The sequence below is a fragment of the Arachis ipaensis genome, chromosome B7, assembly GCF_059453495.1.
Source record: "Arachis ipaensis isolate K30076 ecotype BB chromosome B7, ASM5945349v1, whole genome shotgun sequence".
In the NCBI taxonomy this organism is placed as follows: Eukaryota; Viridiplantae; Streptophyta; class Magnoliopsida; order Fabales; family Fabaceae; genus Arachis; species Arachis ipaensis.
Window position 1 is genome coordinate 12,969,568 of NC_142442.1, and position 17,660 is coordinate 12,987,227.

The 17,660-nt window shown below is 36.4% G+C and overlaps 2 protein-coding genes across 2 annotated transcripts; one reads left to right on the forward strand and one right to left on the reverse strand.

Annotated features, from left to right (window-relative positions):
* Positions 1-2,860, forward strand: LOC107609124 (ribulose bisphosphate carboxylase/oxygenase activase, chloroplastic). The gene is made up of 7 exons (XM_016310968.3): positions 1-459; positions 768-1,099; positions 1,266-1,368; positions 1,454-1,539; positions 1,727-2,199; positions 2,275-2,556; positions 2,631-2,860. Exons 1-7 carry the CDS (start codon positions 415-417, stop codon positions 2,744-2,746), a joined length of 1,437 nt encoding a protein of 478 aa, XP_016166454.1. The 5' UTR covers positions 1-414; the 3' UTR covers positions 2,747-2,860.
* Positions 2,861-16,329: 13,469 nt separating this feature from the next.
* Positions 16,330-17,449, reverse strand: LOC148550368 (uncharacterized). Its single transcript, XM_088494463.1, has 2 exons — positions 16,909-17,449; positions 16,330-16,481 (listed from the first exon to the last, which is right to left on the reverse strand). Exons 1-2 carry the CDS (start codon positions 17,447-17,449, stop codon positions 16,330-16,332), a joined length of 693 nt encoding a protein of 230 aa, XP_088350589.1.
* Positions 17,450-17,660: the final 211 nt, after the last annotated feature.

Sequence of the window (17,660 nt, forward strand, 5' to 3'; positions counted from 1 at the left end):
AAGTTGACCAAGTTGAAATAAGTATTTGTAGCGACTTTATCATCTTGTGGAAGAAATTAGACACAAGCCATAGGATTGAGCATGAAGAGATGGATTATTGCTCCTATTTTGTGTGGTAGTAAACTCTCCTCATTATTGGTGGATCAGGAAATGGCTCATATTCCAGCCAAAGAATATCTGTCTCATAAGGGTAACATATTATATCTTGGAGGCAACATATGTCTGCCACGTGGCTTAAAAACTAATCTTCACTGTGTGGATGTTAAGGATTCTACAACCAATCTTGAAAAATATTCTTTTATATTCTTTTCTCTAAACTCAACTTAGCCACTATAATAAGTCTTTATAGTGTTCATTATTTTCTCTGTAGCAAGTGCAATTACTCTTTGCTGCTACAAGAACTATAACACAGCCATGGCTGCTTCAGTTTCAACCATAGGAGCTGTCAAAGGAACTCCAGTATGATATTTTTATCTTACTTTGTTACTTTCAATTAATTCTATTCACTCAATTTATCACTTCTAGTTTTAAACTATGTATAAGATTAAGATAGTAATTGGGTTGGATGCAGTGTGAATTAGTAATCAGTTATATTATAGATACCAAATTAGAAAAATAATGATCAAGCGGACTATGGATACATACATATCATTAATTTGTGAGTTATCAATATATCTAGATGCCATTCATGATTTCTTGTATAGTTAAAAAAACTTGATTAGAGTTTTGAATATAGTAGTAACTCTTAATGTAATTTCACATTGCAGGTGAGTTTGAATGGTTCTGGAGCTGTGGCTTCATCAGTTCCCAGTTCATCAGCTTTCTTTGGAAGCAGCTTGAAGAAGGTTACATCAAGAATCCCCAGCAACAGCAAGGTTTCCTCTGGAAGCTTCAAGATTGTGGCGGCTGTCGATGAGGACAAGGACAAGCAGACAGATCAGGACAGATGGAGAGGGTTGGCCTATGATATTTCAGATGACCAGCAAGACATCACAAGAGGGAAGGGTATGGTTGATCCTCTCTTCCAAGCTCCAATGGATACTGGCACTCACTATGCAGTCATGAGCTCCTATGAATACCTCAGTACCGGGCTCAAAACGTGAGTCAAAGATCAATAAATTTTATGGCACATTCAGATAATGAATAATGTTATCTGAACATAATCAATGACACGATGTGCTAACATGTTAGAGGTTATGTACAAATAACATTACTCTTTTTTCTTCGAACCTAAAGAATGACGATGGAGTGGAGTTTGATTTTAGGTACATGGACAACACGAAGGACGGATTTTACATTGCTCCTGCTTTTATGGACAAGCTTGTTGTCCATATCAGCAAGAACTTCATGACTCTGCCCAATATCAAGGCATGTTAACTTTTATTAACTTATTGTTGGTTAAAATATGTTAGTTCTTTTAGTTGATATATATACTTCTTCATGATTTAAACAGGTTCCTCTCATTCTTGGTATCTGGGGAGGCAAAGGTCAGGGAAAATCTTTCCAATGTGAGCTTGTGTTTGCCAAGATGGGAATCAAGTGAGTTAGTTATTACTACATCATCAGCATCACAGTCACAAATATAAAATATATATTAAAATATAAAATATATAATAAAAATAAGTTAAACAATATATGTATTTATAGATAATTGGTGTAATATACTAGTGTAATATACTACTTACATGTTGAGTATATGGTGCATATGTTGTGAATGACATGACAGCCCGATCATGATGAGTGCCGGAGAACTTGAAAGCGGAAACGCCGGAGAGCCAGCAAAGCTGATAAGGCAACGGTACCGCGAAGCAGCGGACATAATCAAGAAAGGAAAGATGTGCTGCCTCTTCATCAACGATCTAGACGCAGGAGCAGGTCGTATGGGTGGAACTACGCAGTACACGGTGAACAACCAGATGGTGAACGCCACCCTGATGAACATCGCCGATAACCCCACGAATGTTCAGCTCCCAGGGATGTACAACAAAGAAGAGAATCCTCGAGTTCCCATCGTGGTCACCGGTAACGATTTCTCCACCCTCTATGCTCCCTTGATTCGTGACGGCCGTATGGAGAAGTTCTACTGGGCGCCAACGAGAGAGGACAGGATTGGTGTCTGCACCGGAATCTTCCGTACCGACAATGTTCCTCCTGAGGACATTGTTAAACTTGTGGACACTTTCCCCGGCCAATCTATTGGTAACTTGATCTTCTTCCCTAAACTTAATGTTGAAATTTCGAGGCAATAGTGGTGAGTTAATGTTGGGAATGCAGATTTCTTTGGAGCACTGAGGGCTAGAGTGTACGATGACGAAGTGAGGAAGTGGGTATCTGGTGTTGGAGTTGATGGAGTTGGGAAGAAGCTAGTGAACTCAAAGGAAGGACCACCAACGTTCGAGCAACCAAAGATGACATTGGCAAAGTTGTTGGAGTACGGCAACATGCTTGTCCAAGAGCAAGAGAATGTCAAGAGAGTCCAATTGGCTGACAAGTATTTGAACGAGGCTGCTCTTGGCGATGCCAACCAAGATGCTATTAAGAGTGGCTCTTTCTACGGTTAGTACCCAAAATCTTCTCTTAATAATGTGCTTGTCACATAAAATAATTTAATAAAAAAAAAATGTATGCAGGGAAAGCAGCGCAACAAATTGGTGTTCCTGTCCCCGAAGGATGCACTGATCCAAATGCTTCAAACTTCGACCCAACCGCTAGAAGTGATGATGGAACCTGCCTATACACATTCTAAGTTTACGAATCGGAGAGAAATGCAAAGATTTGGATAATCAAATAACTTTGTTGTTATATTGTTAATCTACTGCATGGATCATTATCCTCTAATAATAATAATAGTTTTGGGTTATTATTGTGCATCATGCATATCAAATCAAATTCCTCCGATCCCTCTCTCTATCTCTATCTATATAAAATTTCCGAGCTAAAATTCATATACAGGAATTAAGAACAAGTATTTCTTTATCTACTAATGGCCTTCTTGGAGTCACGAATTGCAAGCTGCGAAGTGCAAATTCCCTTGGTTTAATTTTTTGGAAAATAGACTCAGAAGACATACGGCTCAAAAGTCTTGTTCATACTATACGTAGACAGAGACATGACTACATGAGGACCAAGTACAAAATAGAAAAATACACAAAATAAGTATTCCTAGCAGCAACATGTCAGATCTCCTCTTCCTTTGTTTTTCTTTTTTTGTTCAAGAACAAATCTCTTCTCTGACTGATGTGAGAGAGGCTGAAGCTAATGCTTGTTTTTTGAGCTTGGGTTTGGCCCTACAGAGTAGTTTTCTGGACATTTAGATCGAGGCAGACAATATTAAAGACACATATGGTATCAATAATTATCTTGAACTGAAATGTAGTCCAACTAGATAATATAGATCTTTCAAGACCAAAAAAAAAAAGATAATATGGGTCTTTTATAAATTAGTACTACTACATGTCCAAAAAATAAATAAATAAATAAATTAGTAGTACTAATATTTACCTTTAAAAAAATATATATACATTAATATCTGGGTAAAAAACCATTATAAGTCAATGCCATCTAGAATTGACGTATATAAGCCAAACTGAAAATCGTTTCAGTAATACGCCAGATGCTATATTTATATAATTCGAACCAGTATGGTTCGAACTGCATATGATAGTAATTCGAACCTGGGCAGTTCGAATTACCAGTTGATTGTTCTTCATAAATCGAACCAGGTTGGTTCGAACTAAGAATGCACCTAATTCGAACAAGGTTAGTTCGAACGCATTTTCAAGTAATTCAAATTTGACTATTAAAATATTAATAATTTATTAAAAAAATTTTATTAAAAAATTTATTAAAAAAATTAATAATTAAAAAATTAAAAAAATATAATTTATTTCATACATTAAAAAAAAGCTAACAAAATATTTAATTACGAGACTTCTTTAAAATATTTGTGATCTATCAAAAAATATTTAGGCAAGCGACCACCATAACATATTATAACACAATTACTTCTATAAATATTACTGCTCTGTGTATACTTGCTTTTGGCTATTTCTGATAACTTATCAATCACAGAGAGCATATATGAGGGAAGTAACATTCTAAAATTGGGGGAAAGTACATCAAATCCAGATTCAAGATTCATCAAAATGAAGTAATCGTATTTTATTTATTTATATCTATTATGATTTTTTTTATTTTAAAAATTTTTACCAAACAAAATTTTTATTTTTTGTGCTTATTAAAAATTATTTATTTTTTATTTAATTTACTAAACATAAGTGTTATAATTTTTAAAAATATATTTTTTAAAATTTAAATTTGATAAGTTATTTTCGACAATAAAAATTTTAACAAATTGGTAATTAAAAAGTCCTAATAATATTTTACTAGAATTTCTATACAAGCATGAAATAATTATTGTGTTAGAATTCAGGAGAGGAGGTTAAAAAAGTAATATTATATATGAAGTTGTGTGTTACATGATACGAGAGTTAAACTATATATAGAAATATTAAAAACTAATCTCATAAATATTTATCTATTAATTACTAACCACTACTAACTCTCAACTAGTTATTATTACTCTAATATCACCCCTTAAACTCAAATGGCAACTTAAGTTTGAAACTTATTTAAAACAATGTAATAAGAAAAACAACAAAATTTGATAGAACGAATGCAGACGAAATTGTCAGAACAGAGCACAGATGGAATTGACGAAACAAAAACACAGATGAAACTACCAAAAAAGCGCAAATGAAACAGCTAGAGAAAGTACAGACGAAATTATCGGAACTAAGGTAGCACAGACGAAACTGCTGGAAAATTGGCGTACTGCCAAAAAATTGCCGAACAAATGGCAAACTGCTGAATAAGTGGCAAACTAATGAAAAGGTGGCAAATTGTCAGAAAGATAACAAACTATCAGAAAATGGCAAAAAAAGACATCTAATTTTTCCATAAAAATATGTAAATGTCCCACAAAGATGAAAAATAATAAGATTGGAGCAAAAATTGTAAAAACGGATGATAAAATCGAAAAAAGGACACTAAAATAGTTAAAGAGGGGTCCCCAAGATTGGCACATCACCAATCACGTCAGTAGACATGTCACTTACCACGTCTGTAGCCTACTGACACGTGATAGCACGTGAGTGGTTAATGAAGCTGTATCAGCGACGGAGTAAGTCCAAGTTAACGCATGTTTAACATTGATGCGAGTCTAGTCGAGGCGCTGGTCAAAAGCGGGTTGGAATAATGGGTGAAAAATGTTGAATGTTGATCTGTCATCGGTTAGGTAAAGAAACATCAAAATAAAGACAAAAAAAAAAGGAGAGAAAAAATACATGAAAAAGAAGAATACTTGAAAAGGAAAGCACGGTGATTTCATCGAAAATAAAATTTATTATTTTCAAGAAAAATACCATAACTTTAATACCATGCTAGAACTCAATAGAGGAGATTAAAAAAATACTATTATACATGAAGTTATATGTTACATGATACAAAAACTAAACTAAATATAGAAATAGATTTTTTTTACTTAAATAAATTAAAGAATAGCTAACTTTACATGAATTCCTAAATGAATTTTCAACACACAAATCTCCTCTTCCTATATTTATATAAATTGTCTTCGGATATTGTACTTTATGTTAATTCATTAACCATGGTTAAGACGATTTATGCTTAGAATTTCTTTCAAAAAATGAGCACAAAGAGATGGAACTATTTAATGAAATCATCTAATTCTTTGTCTGCTTTCTAAAAACATGTTTCAGAACTAAACATATTTACCAAATATAAATTGAAATATTTATGTTTTTCAAAAAAACAAACACCTTTGTCAAATAAAAAAAAATAGTATACAACACACTAAAAATTAACTATTAAATCAATTATTTTATTAAAGATATATTTTATACAAATAATTAATTTAATAACTGATATTTTGTATATTCATAGCATAATTATTACCAAATTTAGCTTAAATGTATTCTACAATATCTATTTATTAATGATTACAAATTGATTTAAATGTATCATATTTTATAACAAAAGAGAAAGAAAATAAAATATAAAAACTTAAACTATTTCCAATGTTAATTACTCTATCCTTTGTCAAATCTGTAAAGTCTTTGAAATGAAAAATATTTCTTTTTAAAAATATCCTGTAAAATTTTTATAAATTTAATTTTTATATATTTTATTCTTACTACAACAAGAAAAGTCTATAATATAAATTGATATAAACATCTATAGATGTAGATATTATGTAGCTATATTATTTAGTTGATATATGTCCCAATTGATTGTTACATTTTTCAGAAGTAGCGTAAAGTGGATCAAAACAACCAAGAGGTTGTCCGTAGATTTATCTCTTTTTTATTGGAATTGATGGGATAGTAATAATGTGTTTTTTTTTTTATATTGGGTCAATTACAAAATTACTTATTTTTCGGAATTAGACCTCATAGTTCTTTCATTTTAGTAGTGGCTATTCTTTTATTTTTCTTTTAAAAAAATACAAAATAAATCCATTAAACTCAATATTAAATCTTTATCTGTATTTATTCTACTTAAGAATTTTTATAATACACATATAATATTATAGTTTTTCATAAAACCAAATCTATTATTTGTGAAAATAATAACGGTATATTTAAATACGAGTTTTTTTGTTAATTCTAACATATTTAACTTTATCATATATATATATATATATATATATATATATATATATATATATATATATATATATATATATATATATATATATATATATATATTTGTGAGAAAAGAGGGTGTCTAAGACCTAAAAAGACAGGAAAAAAACAAAACAAAAAATTAAGCACTTCTTTTCTTAAAGACACCACTAACATCTAAAGACATAACAAAATAAATATTAGAAAATGAAGCATAAAAAATATACAGGCCATGGAGAAGATCATACCCCTTTTGGCAAGGATGTCTGCTACATTGTTAGCCTCGCAAAGAGTATGCTTCCAATCAACAGTTAGGATGACGATTTTTAAGTATCCTTATGTCTTCTAAGAGACTTGCACAAGATTGAGAAGCAGAAAAACTACCTTGTATCATAGAAATGGCTATAACAGAATCAAATTCCACAATAATATAATGCATATCATTAGCAATAGCGATTTGTAACCCTTTAATTACTCCCCAGAACTCGACGTGAATGATTGAGCAGCTTCTTAAGTTGCACGAAAAACTCTTAATAAATCTACTAAGAGCTTGTTTCGGTGAGCTTCTAAAAAAAGATATTTTTTCGAGTTATCTTTTTTGAAAGATCTTATAGAAAAGTAAAAGTAATTTTATGTTTGGGTATCTCATGCAAAAATATCTTTTTATTTATCAATTATGTTTGGGTATAACAATATAAAAGTACTTTTTTGTTTATTTATTACATGAAAAACATCTTTTTTTAAGAGAAAAATATCTTTTAAAAAAAGATGTAAATTACAGCTTTTCAAAAAAGATGTTTTTTTTATTTTTCTAGTACTATTACTTTTACTATTAAAAATTTGTCAAACACGCTAAAAAATAAAAAAAAAAATTTTTTTTATCAAAATAATAGTGCCCAAACAAGCACTAAGATGATCTTGAAAAATTCTTACACAAAATGCGTTGTTATTGCTGGAATAAAACGATCCATCCACATTTAGTTTAACATATTCATCAGAGGGAGCAATCCACTTGATCAGGTACTCAGAAGAATTTTTACCATTATGCAAAGAGAGATTAAGCCTTTGTGTACTAGAACTCGAACATTAATGAACCCCAATGATTCAATGGTGGAGATATCCTTTCTTTCAAAGACAAATTTGTTTCAACAGTACCACAGGGTTGAAAGAGAAACTCCAAAAGTACATGGCCAACTATTCCATTGAGAGAGATTGTTGATAATCCAATTACGGAGATCAAGACTGAAGGATTCTGGCGGTGCGACATGTTGAAAAAGATGATGCCAAACTCTTTTTGCAAGAGGGAAGTCTCAAAAAATATGCAATGCAGATTCTTCATGATGATTGCATTTCGGACAAGATGTAATAGATGTAAGATGGCATCTTCATCTCTCAACATTTGTGAGAATGGAGTTGTTTGCCACTAGCCAGATGAAACTACGGATCCTTTTCGACTCTTTTCATTTCCAGGCCAAGATAAAGATTTGATCAAGAAGGGTGGAGTTCTCTTCCAAGACTTGGTATGCAAATTTTAAGCTAAAGGAGACATCCAAAGAAGAAGCCTAGGCAATATGGTTGTTGTCCTTCCAGGAGGACGGAAGGGCCAGCGGTAAGATCCTACCAACCATGCTATTCAGGAGCCATTCTTTAAGCCTCTTCTCATCCTAATTACCTGAAACATCAAGAAAATATGTTAGAAGAAAGTTTTCCTCAACTGGGTTTATTACCTTAGTTGCACAAACCCTGAGTTTCCATGATTTGGAACCCAAGGATAATTTCAAAAGCTGATGTGGTTGCCACTGTTAATGCGCCATATAACGTTTCACTCCACATCATTCCAGGATGAACAAACTCCTTTCCACAGGTTTGACTCGTTCCTCCTTATATTAACAATATGACCTTCCCATAATTGTACTTTGATCTTAATACCCTCACCTAAAGGCAATTTCTTTTCTTTATTAATCTCCATTCAATCTTCATCATTAAAGCATGGTTGAGATCTTTAGTATGGCGAATACCCAGTCCCTTACTGATTTAGGCTCTTTGAGCTTCCTCTAGCTTACTAGGTGAGTCTTCTTAACATGTTTCGTATCACCCCACATGAAATTCTTACATTTACGATCAATCATATTATAAGTAATATTTGGTAATACAGCAGTTTGCATAGAATAAATAGGGATGGAATAGAAAATAGATTTCACCAGATAGGGGTGTCAAAAATTTTTAAGAGGTGGGATCCCTGCGGGACCGCCCCGAATGGGGCCCCAATGGTGGGGAATTTTTCCCGTGGGGATGGGGAGCGAAATTCCCCCGATACAGGTGCGGAGATCCGAGCGGGGATCCCCGCCCCATTCCCGATAATTCCCCGAATATTTGAACTTACTTAATAACCTTTACTTTATTTCTAATATAAGGGTTCTTTTAGTAATTTCACTCATTGAAAAACCCTAACCCTATTGTTCAAGATTTTATTTTATGAACTATGATTTGCTATGTTATATTCCTGGACTTATAATCTTGGATAATATATATTCGTGTATTTGTAATAATATTTTGTAATTTATTTTTTGATTTTTTGATATTTTTTATTATAATTTCCATATGAATGTTAAACATAGGGAGATGGGAAATGGGGCCCTGCGGGGAACGGAGATGGGGACAATTATTCTCCCATGGCGGAGAACAGAATGGGGACGGGGATTAATTCTGGGGGCGGGGATGGGGAGCAGGGAGGCATCCCCTGCCCCCGCCCCGCCCCATTGACATCCCTATCACCAGGGTTATTCTTCCTGCCAGGAAAAGAGAAGAAGCTTTCCAATTACTAAGTCTTGTGTTGAGCTTTTGGATGATCTCATGATACGTATTCTTGGTGACTCTAGAACGGAGAAGGAGGACACCAAGATACTTGCCCAAATCATTTGTCCTAGGAAACCCGAGAGCCTCACTAATACCAGTTCTGACATTATTACCCATGTTATTCAAGAACACGAGTTTTGTCTTTGTTCATTTTCTGGCCCGAGCTATCACAAAAGGCATCAAGGACCTTGTTAATCACGTCCTCTTGTTCCATGCTTGCTTCCGCAAAAAGAATTAGATCATTAATGAAACAGAGATGAGAGAGATTGGGGACATCCCTGCTGAGCTTGATGGGCTTCCAAAAATTATGGTTAACAGCTTCCATAATCAGTTGGGATAAGCGTTCCATGCATAAGACAAAGATATAAGGGAAATGGGGTCCCCTGTCGAATGCCTTTAGTAGGGGTAAATTCTTCCAAAGTCTCCCTCTTCCAGAGAACTCTCATTTTTACCATGGAAATACAAGTACACACAAGCTCAATAAAATTGTTAGGCAGGCCAATGTTTGTGAGAGTATCTCTAACAAAACTCTATTTTAGCTTGTCGTAAGCTTTCTCAAGATTAATCTTGATCGCCATCTGTAACATTCTACCACACTAAGCTTTACGCTTAAGTCGTAAAACGAATGTGGTGTGGTATTACGACCTCTAAAATAAAATGAGTACATATAATAGCAGAAGAATTATAATATGCTAGGAGCCTTGAAGAAAAGAGAAAAATAAAAATCGCACAATAAAGGCGCAACGCTCAAGGAACGAGTTAACTTACGTGCTAAGAAAACCATAACTATCAAACATAAGCTAACAGAAGTGGGAATAGAGTGCCAAAGATACAAAATATCAAGCTCCTAACTCAGCCTGCGAAGTCAAGACTGGCCGGAGAATATTTACACACATATATACAAACATATCCAAAACCCAAAAGTACATATACACAATCCTGCCTCTCCATAAACCTCTAAGAGGATCAAAAAGAATAAGTCATGCGGAGAGAAAACTAAGTACATATATATACATCATAGCATAACAAAATATCCCAGTAACCACTCCGCTTCAAGAGTCCAGACGCCTAACGAGATGCCTCTCGACCTGCATCTAAAAAATAACAACATAGTATGGAATGAGAACCGGAGGTTCTCAGTATGGTAAAGGTGCCACACACATAATATATAAGGTCCTGGGAATACCAGAGGCAATCCTAGAACACCGACACTCAGATTATAGAGCTTAAAGTATTAAACAGAAGCCATAAAGGGTGGTTCTCTAAAAATATTTAATCCTAACTTAACTTAACCTTAAATCTAAATCCCATACTGCCATTCCTCCATACCTCCAACTCCATCATGCATTTTCATAGACAACTAAACAGACAAAGGCAAACACAAGAAGGTTACAAGTACTGCAGATAACAAATATACATTTAGCATGGCAAATACAGATAGGCACACCCAATTAGAGCACAAGCAAGTAATTCAAGTAATATGCATATGATGCATGCCTGTCCTATGGCTGATGAGGCTCATCTGTCGGTTATCCAGCCAACCCGACAAGTCTGAATTGTACTTAGACTGTCCCCCGACGTGCATCTCCAAGAGTCTATGCATAGTTTTTTCTCAAATAATCAATAATACTCAATGGGGGTAACATTCTCGGGAATTTATATAGTGCCCGGTCACACACTTACGTCGTAGGGTCAACAGAGTATCGAGTTTTCAATCTGGTACACGTGGTGGCAAGCCACGGCACTTAATCCAGGGAATCTCGTATCTCAGATTATTCAAATTCATAAGCCATATAAGTAATTCAATTATAATTCATCAATATCAACATCATTCTCAATCGCATTTCATTCATCATCATACATCAATCATATTCAATCCTTATCCTTCATTATCACACCTCCCATTCCGTCCATCAATAGTTCCAATTCAAAACATAAGTCATTCTTTTCTAAATGAATCAAACTTAAAACATGCTCATTTTCTTAATAACTCAAAATCAAACCATATAACCTTTGAATCTAAATCTTTCTAAATAATCATATAACAAAATCTCTAATCTCTAATTTTTATAAAATTTCGGCAGCATCTCCTCTAAAACTCGGACTTTGCCACCCTGTTCGGGTCCAAACCTGTATTCTTTTCAATTCAACATTTCCTTCCTCATTATCATAACAATCTCCACAAAAAATCTACCTCAGATCAACAATTAAACTCATACAATATTCAAATCCAACAACCAAAATTCAACTAAGAGTCATAGTTCACAAATCCTAGGCTTTTAACACAAAATACCTCAAATCAATAATTCATCGAATCGTTAATTAATCAACAAGCACCAAACCAACCATGTTCATCAACAATAACATTCAACTATAATTCTCTCCAAATTAACATAACAACATTCACCATCCAAAATTAATAACTAATTATCCAATAAACTTCAACCAATTATATTCATCGACAAATTACTAAATATTAAATATACACCTGCATTCCAACTTATCCTATGGTCATCTAGCCTAAGTTTTCACAGAACATTATATATTAAATGCAAGAAACCTAAACCATACCTTAGCCGATTTCCACGTAACGACCAAAGCTATTTATTCAAAACCAAGACAACCCCTCAAAACTCAACTAATCCGCTTCCTCCAAGTTCCAGTATTCACAATTTCAAGCTCCAATTATTTATTTTCAACCTAATACACATTCCTAATACATATATACCCAATTTAATACTCAAAGCTCGAATTTAATGAAAATAAAATAGAATTATTGTATCCTCACCTTACCCAAGCTTCACATAAGCAAGAGTGAACGTTTCTCTCAAGCTAAATGGATCCTAAAACATCAGAAATCAAAGAAATTCAATATTCCCACTTAAAATTTGAAAATTGGGGGAAAAGAGGGCTGAGAGTGATTAAACAAGTTACCAGTGAAATTGTTCCAGTAGAAATGTAGAGCTCGACGTGGTGGACACGTGGCCGCAAACGGTGCGGCGATTGGAGCTCGGACGGAGAAGTTACGGGGATCGGAAATTAACGTGAGGGTTACGGGAATGTTTCTCGTTTCTCTTCTCCCTGGAAGCTGAAAGCTTCGTTGCTGCAGTAATGAGGGAGAAGACAAAGCTGGGTTCATTTAATAGGGCTGGTCCGGTTGAACCGACAGCCCGGTTCGAGTCCGGTTCAACCGGTTTGGTACTTTCGATCCAAACTTGGACCGTTTTCTTCAAAATTAGTGTCAAAATTTTCGTTTCGATGAGCTCTACCCTAATTTAATATAATATTCACATTTCTAATCCTCCTTATTAAAAATTAATTTATTGACTAATTATCTACTAATTTAATCGGGGTTTACATTCTACCCACCTAACAAAGAATTTTGCCCTCAAAATTCAAATCTAGTTACCTGAAAAGAGATGTGGATAGTCCTTTCGCATATCTGATTCGAGCTCCCAGGTATGTTCCTCGATACCAGCTCGACTCCAAGCTACTTTTACCAATGATACTTCCCTTCCTCGTAATCGTTTAACGCTGGTGTCATCAATTCTTACCGGAATTACCGGAAGTGTTAGATCTTCTCTTACTTGGATTGGTTCTGGTTCCAGAACATGACTTGCGTTAGGAGTATACTTTCGAAGCTGTGATACATGAAATACATCGTGCAAATTCGAAAGGTACGGTGGTAAGGCAATTTTATAAGCCACTGGTCCAATTCTCTTCAGAATCTCAAATGGTCCAATATAACGGGGATTCAGTTTCTTGGTCTTAATAGCTCTTCCCACGCCAGTGGTTGGTGTAACTTTCAGAAAGACATGCTCCCCTTCCTCAAATTCCAAAGGCTTTCACCTCTGATCAGCATAACTTTTCTGGCGGCTCTGGGCTATAAGCATTCGACTACGAATCTTCTTTATCTGTTCAGTAGTTTCAGCTATCATCTCAGGCCCTAATAAACTCCTTTCTCCAGTTTCATACCAACACAATGGAGACTGACATTTCCTGCCATACAGAGCCTCATATGGAGCCATTCTGATGCTCGCATGATAGCTATTATTATAAGCAAACTCTACTAATGGCATATACCGATCCCAGCTCGCCGGCTGGTCTAAAACACAAGCCCTTAGCATATCCTCCAAGGTCTGAATAGTTCTCTCTGATTGACCATTTGTCTGAGGGTGATACGCAGTACTCAAGCTTAACTGAGTCCCAAATGCACGCTGAAAAGCTCCCCAGAACCTTGATGTGAAGCGAGGATCCCTGTCAGATATAATGGTAGAAGGCACGCCATGCAACCTGACAATCTCTTTGATATACATTCGAGCTAATTCCTCCATTGTGCAACTTATTCGGATAGGAAGAAAGTGAGCTGATTTTGTTAGTCGATCCACAACCACCCAAATAGCGTCACAACCAGATCGGGTTCTAGGCAAACCTATCACAAAATCCATTGCAATACTCTCCCATTTCCATTGTGGAATCTCCAAAGGCTGAAGGGTCCCTGATGGTCTCTGATGCTCAATCTTAACCTTCTGACACGTTAAACATTTAAATACATACAATGCCACATCATTCTTCATGCCTGGCCACCAGAACATCGCTTTCAGATCCTGATACATTTTAGTGCTCCCTGGGTGGATTGAAAACCCGCTCTTATGAGCTTCCTTTAAGATTCTCTGTCGCAGGTCTCCAATATCTGGCACAATAATCCGGTTCTTAAACCTCCACAAACCATCCTGTCCTTCTGACACTCTTCACTGTTTCCCCTGTTCGACTGCTGGTAATACCTTACGTAACGCTTCACTGTCTCGATGAGCCTTCAGAAGTTCTGATTTAAAATCACTTGAAATTTGCAACTGACTCAAACACAGGATTCCAGATTCTTCTCTAACTCCCAAATTCAAACCTTGGAATGCCTTCAGTAACTCTTCCTCCCGTAGCATCATCCAAGCTGCATATAAAGACTTCCGACTCAAAGCGTCCGCCACAACGTTCGCTTTTCCTGGATGATAATTCAATTCAAAATCATAATCTTTCAGAAGCTCCATCCACCTCCTCTGACGCATATTCAACTCTTTCTGCTCAAAAAGATACTTCAAACTCTTATGGTCTGAGAAAACAAGAAACTTAACACCATAGAGATAGTGCCTCCAAATCTTTAAAGCAAACACAACAGCAGCAAGTTCCAAATCATGTGTCGGATAGTTCATTTCATGCGGCCTTAATTGCCGTGAGGCGTATGCTACAACATTCTGGTGTTGCATCAGAACACACCCCAAACCTTTCAGAGATGCATCACAATACACTTCAAACGGTTCACTTGGTTCAGGTAATACCAATACAGGTGCAGTAGTCAACTTGTGCTTCAATGCCTGGAAACTCTCTTCACATTCCGGAGTCCAGATAAAAGGTGTGTCCTTCCTAGTCAACTTAGTTAAAGGTAAGGCGAGCTGTGAAAATCCTTTAATGAATCTGCGATAATACCCCGCCAAACCTAAAAAACTCCTGATCTCTGTCACTGAAGTTGGTCGCTCCCAATTCATCACTGCTTCCACCTTAGCAGGATCCACAGCTATCCCCTGCTTACTCACCACGTGGCCGAGAAACTTCACTTCACTCTTCCAAAACTCACATTTAGATAACTTAGCATATAACTTCCTATCTCTCAGAATTTGTAGCACAGTTCGCAAGTGATCAGCATGCTCCTCTTCAGTCTTAGAATAAACAAGAATGTCATCAATGAAGACAATAACAAACTTGTCCAGATACGGTCGAAAAATCCTGTTCATATAATCCATAAATACTGCCGGGGCATTAGTTAACCCGAAAGACATCACTGTATACTCATAATGACCATAACGGGTTCTGAAAGCAGTTTTCGGAATATCCTCGTCTCTAACCCTTATCTGATGATATCCGGATCGCAGGTCAATCTTAGAAAACACACCAGCACCCTGTAACTGATCCATTAGATCATCGATTCTAGGCAACGGATATTTATTCTTCACAGTGATCTTATTCAATTGCCGATAATCGACACATAGCCGCATACTCCCATCCTTCTTCTTTACCAGTAACACTGGTGCTCCCCACGGAGAAACACTTGGTCGGATAAAATGCTTACCCAACAGATCTTCCAGCTGAGCCTTCAGTTCAGCCATTTCTAAAGGCGACATCCTATAAGGAGTAATTGAAATTGGACCGGATCCAGGTACTAACTCAATTGTAAATTCAACCTCTCGGTTAGGTGGGAATTCATTAATATCATCCGGAAACACATCTGAAAATTCACATACAACCGGAATCTGCTCTAAACTCTGATCATCACCTGATACTCTCGCAGTTAATAACATAATACCCTGACATTCGGTTCCAGAACAGTTTACTATCATAGAATTCAAATAGTAACTATTCACCACAACCGGTGCTTCTGACCCTTCCGGCATAAACTGTACTGACTTTTCAGAACAATCAAGTAAAACATGATTCTTGAATAACCAATCCAATCCCAAAATGAGATCAAGACCAGTCATAGGCAAACAAATCAAATCATGCACAAATTCACGCTGTTGTACTCGAAAGGGAACTTGTGGACATTCTATCCTAGTCACCATAGCTTCATGAGTAGCATTATATACTTTCAAATCATAACCTAGAACCACCATTCTCAATCCTAATTCATGGGCCTTTTCAAATGCAATAAATGAATGAGACGCTCCTGAATCAAATAAAGCATTTAAGATTTTACCAGCCATTTCACAATTACCTCTAATCAGTGTCTCAGATCCCTCAGCACCAATGGTAGAAGTGGTGTATACTCTCCCCGGCTGCTGCACTCTACCAGTCTCATACTTCTTCTTCTCCGGGCAATTGGTAGCCATATGCCCGGGCTGTCCACAAGAATAGCATACTCCAAGTCTGAATCTGCACGGAACTCCAGGGTGATACCTTCCGCACTTCTGACAATTCAGATCTTGCTGTGGCTGCTTCCCAAACCTTTTTCCTTGACTAGCATTGGTATTCGGCCTTCTGTAATTACCTTGACCCTGAGTCTGCTGCGAAACAAAACCTCCACGTTTGAAATTCCTACCTCTCGGAGCAAAGTTCCTCCCTGAAGGCCTCAGAAAAGGCACCCTCAAACTCCCTTTCTCTGCTGCCGCCTTCCTCACACAATCCTCAGCCACCCTACTCTTATTCACCAATTCAGAAAATACCCTGATCTCCATTGGGGCAACGAAGCTCAGAATATCGCTCCGAAGACCTCCCTCATATTTAATACATTTCCATTCAGCAAAATCTTCAGGCGCACCTTGACAGATACGAGAAAAGCGACATAACTCCTCAAATTTACTGGTATACTCAGCAACAGTCATCTGTCCCTGCTTTAACTGCATTAATTCAAGTTCCTTGGTATTTCTGGCTGAATTAGGAAAATATTTCTTATAGAACTCTGTCTGGAAAACCTCCCAAGGAATCGCAGCACCATTAGGATGCAGGATACGTCGTGTTCCCTGCCACCAATATTGAGCTTCACCTTGCAGCTGATAAGTTCCAAATTCAACCCATTGCTCTTCAGGAACCTGTTGGGCCTGCAACGCCCTTTCCATAGCCTGAATCCAGTTATCTGCATCAGTGGGATTTGAGGTTCCCCTAAAAGTCGGAGGGCGAACTTTCAGAAATGTGGCAAGTGTCATAGGACCATCCTCATCATTATTATTCCCATAATTACCCTGATTTATCTGATTACCCAATGCCTCGGCTGTTGCCTGCATAGCTGCAGCCATATTTCCCAGGGCAGCCATAAAGTCTACTGGATCAGTCCCTATGGGAGCAGGAGTAACGGTGCCTGTCCTACCTCTACCTCGCCTGCGACCGCGTCCGCGAGTCGACATCTGGTCCCTATATACACCAAACAAGTGATATTAAGTTGATCAGTCTCAATATCGCAGGTCTAATGCTTTAAGTTCCAAATGCATGCTCACAAACGTTTATGCCACATATATCAATCAGATATCCTAATAGCACATAAACACATATACAGAGAATACACAAAAGCACAATCAGTCCGTCTTTCAGGCTCTATAGCAACGAACTGCTCTGATA

Coding starts and splice junctions, on each gene's coding strand:
- LOC107609124 (XM_016310968.3), top strand. CDS start 415: ATGGCTGCTTCAGTTTCAACCATAGGAGCTGTCAAAGGAACTCCA. Junction 1,369..1,453: donor TGACTCTGCCCAATATCAAG/GCATGTTAACTT, acceptor TGATTTAAACAG/GTTCCTCTCATTCTTGGTAT. Junction 2,200..2,274: donor TTTCCCCGGCCAATCTATTG/GTAACTTGATCT, acceptor TTGGGAATGCAG/ATTTCTTTGGAGCACTGAGG.
- LOC148550368 (XM_088494463.1), bottom strand. CDS start 17,449: ATGTCGACTCGCGGACGCGGTCGCAGGCGAGGTAGAGGTAGGACAGGC. Junction 16,482..16,908: donor GACTGTTGCTGAGTATACCA/GTAAATTTGAGG, acceptor AGTTCCGTGCAG/ATTCAGACTTGGAGTATGCT.